General features: G+C 50.6%; 1 protein-coding gene across 1 annotated transcript in view; it reads left to right on the top strand.

Annotated features, from left to right (window-relative positions):
- Positions 1-11,696, top strand: part of mtcl1 (microtubule crosslinking factor 1) — a gene marked incomplete at both ends in the record, with an annotated part of 51,017 nt that extends 39,321 nt beyond the window's left edge. Inside the window, 8 exon segments of the mRNA XM_080503959.1 lie at positions 948-1,223; positions 1,764-2,045; positions 2,680-2,783; positions 3,060-4,599; positions 11,480-11,485; positions 11,487-11,537; positions 11,539-11,599; positions 11,602-11,696. Coding sequence (XP_080360085.1) covers positions 948-1,223; positions 1,764-2,045; positions 2,680-2,783; positions 3,060-4,599; positions 11,480-11,485; positions 11,487-11,537; positions 11,539-11,599; positions 11,602-11,696 — 2,415 coding nt within the window.
- Between the last annotated feature and the right edge of the window lie 833 nt (positions 11,697-12,529).

A 12,529-nucleotide genomic window follows, 5' to 3' on the forward strand; every position in this document is an offset into this window, starting at 1 on the left:
TATAGTCGGCGTTTTATGAGCCTTGATGAAAGATTGAGCCTGGAAGAGACCGAGAGAGGAGAAAAGGAGCACAGGTGGCGGGAGCGGCTAGCTTGCGCGGCTAGCTCGCGCGGCTAGCGGGAGGTGCTAGCTCGGGCGGCTAGTAGACGATCAAGTAATACCTGGACTCGTCTTCGGTGATTCCGCGCAGTCGGAAAAGCTCTTGGACGTGTTGGATCCAGGAAGCCGGTCGTTCTGCCAAAAGTCAGGAGCCTCAAAGCCTCAAAGGTGAAAACTGGCGGCTGCTGAGGCGAGGAGACGAGGACGAATGGAGGACGAAGCGTCTTCTGCTTCCTCAGACATGTTCCAGACGGGGTCACCGATGGCAGAACCACCTTCTGTGTCTTCTTCATCAATCACTGGGTTTGAAATGACGATGATGATGAAAAATGGTTAAATTCAGCCTCTTCGTGGTCAAAACTCTGATCCTCCATAATGTAAACACAACTTGGGCGTGTGCACAACTCGTGATGTCACTCTATTATTGTCAGAAGCTCCGCCCAGCAGCGGAAATAGCGCCGTTTATCGGCTATTTTCTCACAGATTGCCGTGTTTTAACATTTTACCCTTCGGCCAGTTAGCATCAAAAATGTCCCTCCAAGCGACAGCCAGAGTGTTTTGGAGGTGGAATTTTCATTTTACTAGGACTTTAAAGGGACAGCAAAAAACGTTTCTCACGCTGGGGTAAAAGCCAAAGAATAAAAATGGGTTTTAAGACGAGTTTTAAAAAAACTAAAGGTTTAAAGGTTATTATGGCGCCACGAGAGCTGAATATGGACTGAATGTCGCCCCGGAGCTGAAATGAGCTTGAAGCTACACGTGTGATTGTGTGTAAAACGTGACGACGTCTGTCATTTCAGCAGCTGGAGGAGGAGGAGGAAGAGGAGGAGGAGGAGGAAGAGGAGGAGGAGGAAGAGGAAGAGGAGGAGTCGAAGGTGCGAGGGGAAGCTCAGGGGGGAGAGGGGCGGCGAGCCGCCGCCGCCGAGTGGGCCCTGCGGCAGGAGCGGGAGGAGCAGCGGCGCCTGCTGGCGGCGAGCCACAGCGCCTCGCTGGACCTCCGCTGGAAGCTGCAGCACGGCGAGAAGAGGTGGAGCCGTGAGAGGGCGGAGCTTCTGGAGCGCTTCGACCGCGAGCGGCAGGAGTGGGACGGCAGCGTGAGGGAGCTCCACCGCAAGATGGAGAGGGTGAGGAGGAGGAGGGGGAGGGGTGAGGGGTGAGGGGGAGGGGGAGGAGGTGGAGGGGCAGGAGGAGGAGGGGGAGGGGGAGGAGGAGACATACTTCAAAGTTTAAATTTAAAGGGGTCATGTGATGCAAAATTCACTGTCTAATAGTTTTCCAGCAGTAATGATTGTGTATAGTGTCATCTGGGGTTTAGCCAATCACAGTCAAGGTAGGCTCCTCCCCCTTTGACTCCTCCCACACACGCAGGCGACGCACAGCAGGAAGCGGTCGTTCTCAGACTCTCGTCTTTTCCTCCTCTTCCTCTTCCTCCCCCTCTTTACTCCTCCTCTTCCTCTTTCTCTTCCCCCTCCTCTTCCTCCTCGTCCTCCTCCTCTTCCTCCTCCTCCTCCTCTCCCTCTTTGCTCCTCTTCCTCTTTCTTCTCTTCCTCCTCCTCCTCCTCTCTACTCTTCCTCTTCCTCCTCCTCTTCCTCTTCCTCCTCCTCTTCCTCCTCTCTACTCTTCCTCTTCCTCCTCCTCCTCCTCCTCTTCCTCCTCCATCCAGATGCAGAGGGAACTGAACGTCAAGGACCACAGAGGAGCGTTCCCGCCCCAGGACACCACCTCCCCCCTCACCTCCACCCCCGCCCCGCCGCCCTCCACCCGCTCCCACTCCGACTCGGACGCGGTGCTGGAGGAGCAGCATGGCGGCGGCGGCGCCGTGCGGCTGAAGGGCCCCACGGAGAACCTGTTCCTGGACGCCCTGACGCTGGACCCCCTGAGCCGCCTGGAGGTCCCGGCGCCGTCCGGCCTGGACAGCCAGAAGAGGTTCCCCTGCATGACGGAGGTGACGGAGATGATCCCTCAGACGTCTCATTATCCTCCTCATGTGTTTAGTCTGTGACTCCAACCGTCAGCTGATCAGCTAAACTGCTGGCTTGAGTCATAAAAGCCGTTAAAATATTGTTTAATTATCATTAAAAAGTTCTTATTTTGTCGTCTCTTTTAGTAGAGAAATAAAGAAGTTGTGACTTTTTTTCTTTTTTAAAATTGTGTTATAGCAGTAGTATCACAGTGAGTGATACATAGTGAGTGAATTTTCAGCTGGATCTGATAGGCCTAGCATGCCCGTTAGCAGGCTAACAAACATTGGCCGATTGAGCTGAAATTTGGTAGGTGGCCTAATGGGGGCGCTGCGGTCACGAATCACTAGCTAATTAGCTGGTTTTGATGCCGTTTTTTCAAAATAAAAGTCATAATAAAAAAAACCCTTCAAAACTTAAAAAATTATTATTAACCGTTCATAGCCACCACCCCTACGGGCGGTCTTTCGCGAGGTCCCGGCCAATGCTGCTTGCAGCTTCAATTATTATTATGATTGTTAATATTATTATTATATTGTACTTTTTTTGGGATAAAACAACACCAGATGATGATGATAATATTGGAATGAAGGATCTGACATGACGTTTCTGTTTCAGGCTCTGAACGAGCTTTCGGAGAGCGAAGACGCTGCGGCGTACCTGGAGGAGGACCTGAGGGAGGACCTGAGGGAGGACCTGAGGGAGGGGGGGAGTCTCCTCAGGTGAGACGTCCTCATTCTGCCGCTGCTTGAAGGGACATTTTTCTTCTCTTTTTTTTTTTTTCCTCCCGGATTATTTGGGAAGATTTATTTTATGGAGAGATTCAGGTCACGATGTTGTTAAATAACTCAGGCTTTCCAAAATAAAAGTTTTACAAAAAAAAAGGTTTACAAAAGCAAATTCCAGCTTTGTTATTTTAGTTTGTGACCTTTAGTGTGTGTGTGTGTGTGTGTGTGTGTGTGTGTGTGTGTGTGTGTGTGTGTGTGTGTGTCCTCCAGAGCGAAGTCGGTGTGCTCCATGAGCGACTTCCAGCGGTTGATGGACAGCTCGCCGTTCCTCCCCGATAAGACCCGTTCCGGCGACGCGGGTCGGGACGACGTCACGCCGCCGCTCTCGCCGGACGACCTCAAGTACATCGAGGAGTTCAACAACAAGGGCTGGGACTTCCCCTCCCCCGCCGCCACCGCCGCCGGCCTGCTCCGGGAGGCGGAGCCACCGGGTCCCGATCCATTCCAGCCGGCGTCCTGGTTCCTGACCACCAGCGCCACCCTGACCACCAGCACGCTGAGCAGCCCCGAGCCCTGCCACAAGTCGCCGCTGCGGGGCAACGGCGCCACGGCGGCGGTGGGACTGGACCACTACGGGCTCCACATCCTCCACAGCCCCACCAGACCGGCCGAGCACACCGCCGGGTCCACCGCCCAGGACCCGGACTTCCTGTACGCCATGGGCACCAAAGCGCGGGGCGGCGGGGAGCCGGTGGGCGGAGTCGGCGGGCCCGACGAGGTCTTCGGCGGCGGCAGCGGCGCCCGGTGGCCGTGCCTCCTGGAGGGAGCGGGGGGCCTCAGGACTTCCCCGGGCCCGTCGCCGCTCTGCCCCGCGGTGGGCTACGCCTCCGCGCTGGAGCTGCAGCTCTCCAGGAACATGAGCGACGACATGAAGGAGGTGGCCATCTCGGTGAGGAACGCCATCCGCTCGCCGCCGGGGCCCGCCGTCCGCGACACGGCGTGCCAGACCAACGGCTTCACCACGCGCGGCACCCAGACCACGCAGGCCATCAGCGTGGGCCTGCAGACCGACCTGCTGCGGAATCTGACCGGCAGCCCGCACCGCTGCCTCACGCCGAAGGGCGGCGGCACGCCGGCGTCCTCGCCGTCGCGCGGCACCCGCAAGGTCCAGTACTCGCCCGTCGTGCAGAGCAAGTTCGAGCGGCCGTGCTGCTCGCCAAAGTACGGCTCGCCGAAGCTCCAGCGCAAGCCGTCGGTGCCGGGCAAGGGCGAGGCGCCCGGCAACAGCCGCGCGCCGACGCCCACCACGCCGCAGAAGGGCAACAGCGAGTCGGCGTGGGCGCGCTCCACCACCACGCGGGACAGCCCGGTCCACACCACCATCAACGACGGCCTGTCCAGCCTCTTCAACATCATCGACCACACGCCCGTCGCCTTCGACGCCATGCAGAAGTTCAACAAGTCGCCCAGCCGCTCGCGCGCCACGCCGCCGCCCACCGCCGAGCCCAGCCCGGCGCACGGCGCCCTGGTCGCCGCCGGCGGGGAGTGCCAGCGCGCCGTCCCCCGGGGCCGCTCGCCCAGCCCCGTGCAGCTGGCGGCGGAGGCGGCGGGCCACGACAGGGGCGGCGCGGAGGCGGGCGGCGCGCGGCAGGACCTGTCGGCGCCGCCGGGCTACACGCTGGCGGAGAACGCGGCGCGCATCCTGAACAAGAAGCTGCAGGAGCAGAGCTTCCGGGAGGAGCGGCGGCTGCAGGGCGGCGGCGGCGGCAGGCAGGGCGACCCGGACCGGGCGGCGGCCGGATGTATGGAGGTAAACACGCAGCGCATCAGTCACTTCCTGTTTCATGGCCCGCCATGTTTAATGGTGGTCATGCTAAATGGTGGTCATGTTTAATGGCGGCCATGTTTCATGGCGGCCATGTTTCATGGCGGCGTGACGCCGGAGTTCAGCTCCTGGTCGATGGAAGAAGTTTAATTGTCGCAGATTTTTTTTTTTTAATCTTCAGTCACTGAAACGTTCGTGTTTTTTTCTCAGGTGGAAAAAAAAGTGAGTGATGAAATGATGAAGATGAAATATTTAATCTTCCTCAACTTCCTGTTTCCTGCTGAAACTCGTGACGTCTTCTTCCTCTTCTTCTTCTTCCTCTTCATCTTCCTCCTCTTATTGCTCTTCATCTTCCACTTATTCTTCCTCCTCTTCTTCATCTACTTCTTACTCTTTGTCTTCTTCCTCTTATTCATTAGCCTCTTCTTCCTCTCCCTCTTCTTCATCTTCCTCCTCTTCTTCTTCCTCTCACTCCTCTTTTTCTCCCTCTTCTTCTTCCTTTTTGTCTTCTTCTTCCTCATCTTCTTGCTCTCAACCTTCTTCATCTTCTTCCTTCTTTCCCTCTTCTTCCTCCTCCTCTTCTTCCTCCTCTTCATCTTCCTCTTATTCTTCCTCCTCTTCTTCTTCATTTTCTTCCTCTTCATCTTCCTCCTCCTCTTCATCCTCTTCTTCTCCCTCTCCTTCTCTCTACCTCTCACTCCGATCTGATAACTGAAGAAAGAGAATTAACGATCTCTCCGTTTCGCAGCAGGATCCCGTTTGCGAAGCGACATAATTATTCGTTCCTCAATCGCTCCGATTAAAACTTCGACCAGGAGTTTAAGAAGTTATTTCATCTTTTGTCCTGTTCGCCTGCCAGTCGTTAATAATAATAATAATAATAATAATAATAATAATAATAATAATAATTTTAATAATGAAGTCTTGATCAGGACCCATTTAAATGGCAAAAAATTTATTTTGAAAGGCAAATTTCGGACTTCCTGTTAGATTTAGGTGTCGTATATTAGCGCATGATTTTTAGGTCTTGATGAGACGAACAATTGAGTTTTTGGTTTGATTTTCCTGCAACATTCCTCCGTTTTAGTGTATCTAGGGGGCGCTAGACAGCAGATTTCCTCTAATTTTTATATTTTCTGAAATTTTTAACTTTTTTCACATTTGCATGTGTGGAGTTTATGAACAAACAGGAGTGACTCTTGTTTTGACATCATTATTTACTTTATTATTTATATGTTTGATTCAGCCATGTTTCCTGCTGCTGGGAGGAAGTTGACTTAAATATTGATCAAAGTTATTATGAAAGTATTATTAAAGTGTGAGGCTGTGTGGCTTTTATCTGACCTGGATGTGTCATTGTTGTTGTTGTTGTTGTTGTTCCTGAGGCCTGCACTACGAACCGTGATCTTCTTTTAGTTTACATTTTCCATCCAGGTGTTGTGAGGCTGAGTTTCCTCCGTGTGCGTGTGCTCCGTGTTGGACTATTCCTTCGTCACCGTGACGACGGGAGGAGTTCTTTGCGTTTGCGTGTCGCTCAGTAACCCCATTTTTCCTGATCGACCCTCGTGGAGAAAAACCTCAAGACTTCAAAGAGACAAAAAGACTTCAAAGCCTCAGCGACCAGGATTTTATTTAATTCTGTCAAAAGGATCATTTAAGGGGCATTTTCCAAGAGATCTGATCGGCCGGGGGGGAGGGACGGACCCCTTATCGAGCTCTTAACCTGGTCCAGCAGGTTAGCCGTTCAGCCTCAGTTGCCATGGTGATTTAAGAGGAGCTCAAGCGTCGTAGTTCAGGCCTCAGCCGTTTCCTCCAGGTCCAAAGTGAATGTGTGTGTGTGTGAAATGAGCCCTGTTGGTTTCTCCCTCTGATCTGAAGTGTGTTTCCTCTTTTCCTCTAGTAATATGTCCTACTCTACCCCCACCCCCCCCCACCCCTCTCCCCCCAACCCCCCCCCCCCCCCCCCCCCCCCCCCTGCGATCCAGAACCACACTGTCATACTAACAACTCCTTGGGGACTCTAACTCTGCTTGTCTCCGTGATGTAAGTTCCTCCTCCTCCTCCTCCTCCTCCTCCTCTTCTTCTTCTTCCACCTCCTCCTCCACGACCTCCGGGTGGCGGTGGCTCCACCAATCACAGGGACCCCTCACCTCACCCCCCCCCCCCCTCCTTTCATCCATGCATGCTTCACAGGACAGCAGAGTGACGGTGTGTCAGCCATCGGACTGTCGATTCGTGCATGCTTCCTTTGTTTAGCGGATCATTACTTTGTTGTTGTTGTTGTTGTTTTGTTAACTTAAAGGACCACGCTGGTGTTTTTTTTGTTGTTGTTTTTTTTGGCATGTTGACGCCCCATGAACCCATGAATCACTTCCATCACTTCCAGAACCATTCGCTGGGTTTGCGGTCGCGTTTTATTTATCAGCTTAAAGAGACGTCGGCACGAATCCCAAAGTCCCCTCCCCCCCCATATTGTCCAGACTTCATGGCTTAATGGGGACGACTTCTACGGAAGCGTATTGCATTCGCGTGGAAAAGTTTTAAAAATCGACTGTTTTTCTGGATTACGAGATAATTCTAAGTAAAAATATATTATAAAAAAAAGTTGCCTGTTTCAAACTGCAAGGAAGATTAATATTTTTATACATGTAAAGATTGATAAATAAATAAATAAATAAACAGCAGTTTGGTCCTTTAAAGCAGATTGGCTCGGAGGGTCTGGACGTTTTTGGACAAGCTGACCTGGTGTCAGCGGCTTCACTCGGTGGTGCTTCTGTCCTCCACCCGGCCTCCACCCGGCCTCCACCCTCTAACGCTGTTTCCACCAGGTTCATCTCACCATGTGGACTGTGGCGTCGTCTTTCTGCTGTGTCAGCACGCCTTCTCTCCTCCTCCTCCTCCTACAGTTCTTCATCATTTCCTCTCACCATAGCGATCCCTCCCGGAGATTAACCCACGCTTCACTTTTTTGGTTATTTGTGGGGTTTTTTGGTGGAAAACTAACTCGATGTTTTCATCCATGTTTTGCATGCGTGAAGGAAAAACAAAAATCCAACTTCAGATTCACTTTTGACCAGTCGATGAACCGCAAAGTCTGACGGGTGAATTAATTTATTATTACAATAAAGTCACAAAGACAGATTGAGTCACTATATTTCAGCTCAAGTAATACGAGGTTAAGTTTTTATTTTCCACTTAATTAAAATATAGAGATCTAAAGTCATATTATCCACCATTTCAACTTTTTTCAAATGTTATTGTTTGTCCAAAAATGTTTTATTCAAAGTTTCCTCCATTAGAATATTGGATCCTGGGAGCTACATTCAGAATCTGCTGTGTCTGTGTGAGCTGGACTGGCTCCGCCCACACACACGCACATCTATGAGAAGAGGAGGAAGTACTTCCTCTCGTGGCGCCATGTGCCAGAGCGGAGCTGCCTGATTGTGGGAGGAGTTGGGGGCGGGGGGGGCTACCTTGATTGTGATTGGCTAAAACCCCCGATGACACTATATAGGGTTTGATTTACTTTTTAAAAACGGAAACAGGCCCTTTAAGAGAGAGAGAAAAAAACACTTTCATCTCATGATTTGATTGTGAGATAAATATAAATAATTATATAAACAGGAAGTTTTAGTTACTCATAGTTTTTGCATTGTCGTGTCAGAAAATATAGGTCAGTTAGCAACACCACTGAGCAGGGAGCATCTCCATAGCAACTGATCTCCTTTGATCTCCATGAGGTGCCTCTCTCATCCGCTTTGTATGGGACGTTTATTTTATCTTTTTAATAATTTTTGGAGATTTAATCAGAAACAGTTAAACGTTAACTTCACATCCCAAAATCTAATGGATTGGCAATTCAGATTAAGAGGTTTTTTTTGTGAAAGTTGGTTAAAAAACACGGACATAATTCAGCCTCGTCTCCATAAAGTTAATGTTTCTGGTGTTTTAACATTTCGGCTCCGGTTCTCCTTCACGACTGTGTCAAAGTGTTTTCAAGGTGGATTTTTATTCTTTTCAGGCGTCTGCTGTCACGTGGTCATGTGACTTCCTGTGTAAATCACCCCGCTTGCATGACCTGTGGAACCTGTTGGCTCAATGTTGAAGTGATGACTCAGCGTCTCGTGAGGAGATCCTGTATTAAGCCACCGGCTCCACGTGTTTCTCATCCATCCGCCGATTTACGATTTACCGTCTGTCTTTCTACCTGTTGGTGAAGGTTCCCTGCAGGTGGTGCCTCCATCCGTCAGTTAATTTTTTTTCCTCCACCCCATCGTCTTTTGCGCTCGTCCTTCAGACGAACTCCTGACGCCAGGAGACGATCTATTTATAGCGCCCGGCCGGCGGTTCGGTCGGTCGTCTCCCGGACATCGCTCCGGCGAGGGAAACGAGCCGCCTCACTTTTATTTATCTCTCCTCAGGCTCAGTTTAAAGTTAACGTCAACGGAGAACGTCACGGCCTTTAGGTTTGAATTCACTTTGTTGGTTTACAAACGGAATAAACTAGAACGGGGCACAAGAGCTCGCTCGTTTGTCGCCATGGAAACCAGCGGGTTACTAGGTTATGTGATCCAGCGCTCCTCTCCTTCCATCGTCCGTCCCGCTGGTTTGAACTGCTTCACGTTTTCACTGTTTGACACTGATTTACACACGGTTTACAATTTCTGTTTGACCCCCATCTGACCTTTGATCCCCCCCCTCCCCCCAACCTCTAACCAGGGTGATGATGTCACTTCCTCGTGTGACGTATCAGAGGAGGGGGAATATTTTGGTCGCTCTCAAAATTTAAAGAAACTATCCTCGAAATTTCACGCAAGTCGGGTGAATAGTATTTTGCGATATTCGCATCACCATGGCAACAGAAGCTGATTCTCCTTTGATCTCTTTTGATGAGAGGTGCCTCTCTCATCCACTTTGTATGGGACTTTTCTTTTTCTTTTTTTTTTTTGCAGTTTTTTCGTGATTTATCCCGGCACGTTTAGCTGTCAACGTAACGTCCCAAAATCTCCTCGGATGAAGACAAAATCGTCCCTGAAGATTTCACGGAATTTAGGTTAATAGTTTTCGCGAAAACGTTGGTGAAATACAAACAAACAAAACCAATAAATCGTTTGTTGGCGAAGGTGAAAAATACTGTTTTGTGCCGTAATACTGTAAAAACAATTCAACCTGGTCGTCTGTCCGTGTTCTTTCATTGTTAATGTTTAGAACTCGTTTTCTGCTGCATGTGTGTGTGTGTGTGTGTGTGGTTTCATTATAAATACTAACAACAGCACCCACTAGTGGCCCAATGGGGAAACTACATCGTTTTTCAGCGTTATTGCCATTTCCATGCAAACGGACATCGGTTTTCAGAATGTTGTCGTGTAAAACGCAAAACGTCTCCGAGACGAAAAAGCAAAAAAATCCAATCGTTTTCACGTAAAACGATTCAGACGACAGAGCTGAAACAAGTTGTTCATTTTCCCTTCATCGTCTCTTTTTGACGTCGTTCTTCACTTTTTTCTCTCGTTGTCCATTTTTCTCAGTTTGTTTCACCTGTTTTTCAACACCTGGCACTCTCTTCCTCTCCTCCTCTTCTAGCTCCTCCTCCTCCTTTTAGTCTTCCTCCCTTCCTCCTCTCTCATCCTCTCACTTATTTCCTTCTTTCCCCTCCATTGCTTCCTCCTCCCTTTTCTTTCATCTCTTCATCTCCTCCTCAACTTCTTTCTCCTTCTTTCTCTTTCCTCTCCTCCTCATCCTCTTAATCTTTCTCTCCTCTTCCCATCTTCTCTCCTATTCTCCCTACTCCTTCCTCTTCCTCCCTCCTCCCTTTATTTCACCTTATACTTCACCTCCTCTCTTCCCCATCCTCTGCTTCCTCTTCCTTCCTCCTCCCTTTATTTCATCCTCTTCAACTCCTTTCCTCATTGTCCTCCCTCTTTTCTTCCTCCTCCTCATCCTCTTAGTCTTCCTCCTCTTCCCCATCCTCTCTCTATTCTCCCTCCGTCCTTCTTCCTCTTCCTTCCTCTTCCCTTTATTTCATCTATACTCCACCTTATACTTCATTTCCTCCTCCTCTTCCCCCTCCTCTGCTTCCTCTTCCTTCCTCCCTTTATTTCATCCTCTTCATCTCCTCCTCCTCTTCTTCCTCCTCCTCGTCCACTTTGTCTTCCTCCTCTTCCCCATCTTCTCTCTATTCTCCCTCTTCCGTCCTCCTTCCTCTTCCCTTTATTTCATCTTATACTTCACCACCTCCTCTTCTTTGTTTCTCCTCCTTCCCTCTTTTTCTTCCTCGTCCTCCTCTCTGACATCTTCCTCCTCCTCCCTCTCTGACATCTTCCTCTTCCTCCTCCTCCTCTTCCTCCTCTCTGACATCTTCCTCCTCCTCCTCCTCCTCTCTGACATCTTCCTACTCTTCCTCCTCTTACTCTTTCCTCTCCTCCTCTCTGACATCTTCCTACTCTTCCTCCTCTTACTCTTCCTACCTCCTCCTCTCTGACATTCTCCTCCTCCTCCTCCTCCTCTCTGACATCTTCCTCCTCTCTGACATCTTCCTCCTCTTCCTCCTGCTTCCTCTTCCTCCTCCTCCTCCTCTTACTCTTCCCTCTCCTCCTCTCTGACATTCTCCTCCTCCTCCTCCTCCTCTCTGACATCTTCCTCCTCTTCCTCTTCCTCCTCCTCTCTGACGTCTTCCTCCTCCTCCTCTCTGACATCTTCCTCCTCCTCCTCTCTGACATCTTCCTCCTCCTCCTCCTCTTACTCCTCCTCCTCCTCCTCTCTGACATCTTCCTCCTCTTCCTCTTCCTCCTCCTCTCTGACGTCTTCCTCCTCTTACTCTTCCTCCTCCTCCTCCTCCTCTCTGACGTCTTCCTCTCATTGGCAGGACCTCCCCTCGCTCTCCGGTGGCTCCTCCCCTGGACGCCTGCTTCCTGCGCCCGGCCCCGCCCGGCGAACCGCCGCCCGCCGTCCCGCTGGGCCGGCCGCTCCCCCTCCCCCTCCCCCTCCCCTCCCCCAGGTGGGGCGACGCCTCCCGGAGGAGGTTCACCTTCCCGCCGCCGGGGCGCCGGAGGACCATCCTGGAGGGGGAGGAGCCGGCGTGACGCCGTCCTCTACCTCCTGTCGCCCTCAGTACCTCAGAACACCCCCTTCCTCCTCCCTCCTCCCTCCTGGGGGGGAGGAGGAGGAGGAGGAGGGGGGGGGTCACCCTCCACCCAGTAGCACCAGCTGACCATCAAGAAACTTCTTCTTGGACGAACCTGAAAACAAACTTTCCATCAGAGGTGCCTGAACCCGAGTTCCTCGCCGTCTCCTTCCCTCCTCCTGCACCTTCAACCTCCTCTCACTTCTAGTTTCACTCTTTTATTTTATTTTTTTTTATATTTCTCCTTTGTCCAGTTCCTCCTCTCCTCCACTCTTCTTTTTTGCCAAGTTAAAAACAAACAAACAAACAAAAAAAAAACCCGAGTCCCGCTTCATCGGGTCTGAAGCGAAGACGCATGATGTCATTTCCGATGCTGACGTCCTTTTTACTTAAGGGTTTTTATTTATTTATTTCATTTTTTTGTTTTGGTTTTTTACGTGACGTACGGGGGGGGGGGGGGGAGAAACGACAAGCCCGATACACTTATGCATACCGTGGAAGGCAAGAAGTAGAAATATGGGAGAGATATTTTGCATGCCTTTTGAACACTAGCACTTTAGTGCATGTCCAGACGAGCCGTAGTCGTTCAGGAGAAGATCAAAAGTCGTCGTGATGGATTTACCTTGTCTCATGATTTTGCATCGAATAAAATAAGAAAACCCTTTTTAAGTAAATTATTGTAACGACCAGGCTGTCTTTGTACAGTTACTATTGGATATGAAGTTTTTTTTTCTCTCTCTCTCTCTCTTTTGACAAGAAAAAGAGATTATATGGTGGGGGGGGGGGCAAAAT

This window comes from Blennius ocellaris (genome assembly GCF_963422515.1).
Source record: "Blennius ocellaris genome assembly, chromosome: 10".
Lineage (NCBI taxonomy): Eukaryota > Metazoa > Chordata > Actinopteri > Blenniiformes > Blenniidae > Blennius > Blennius ocellaris.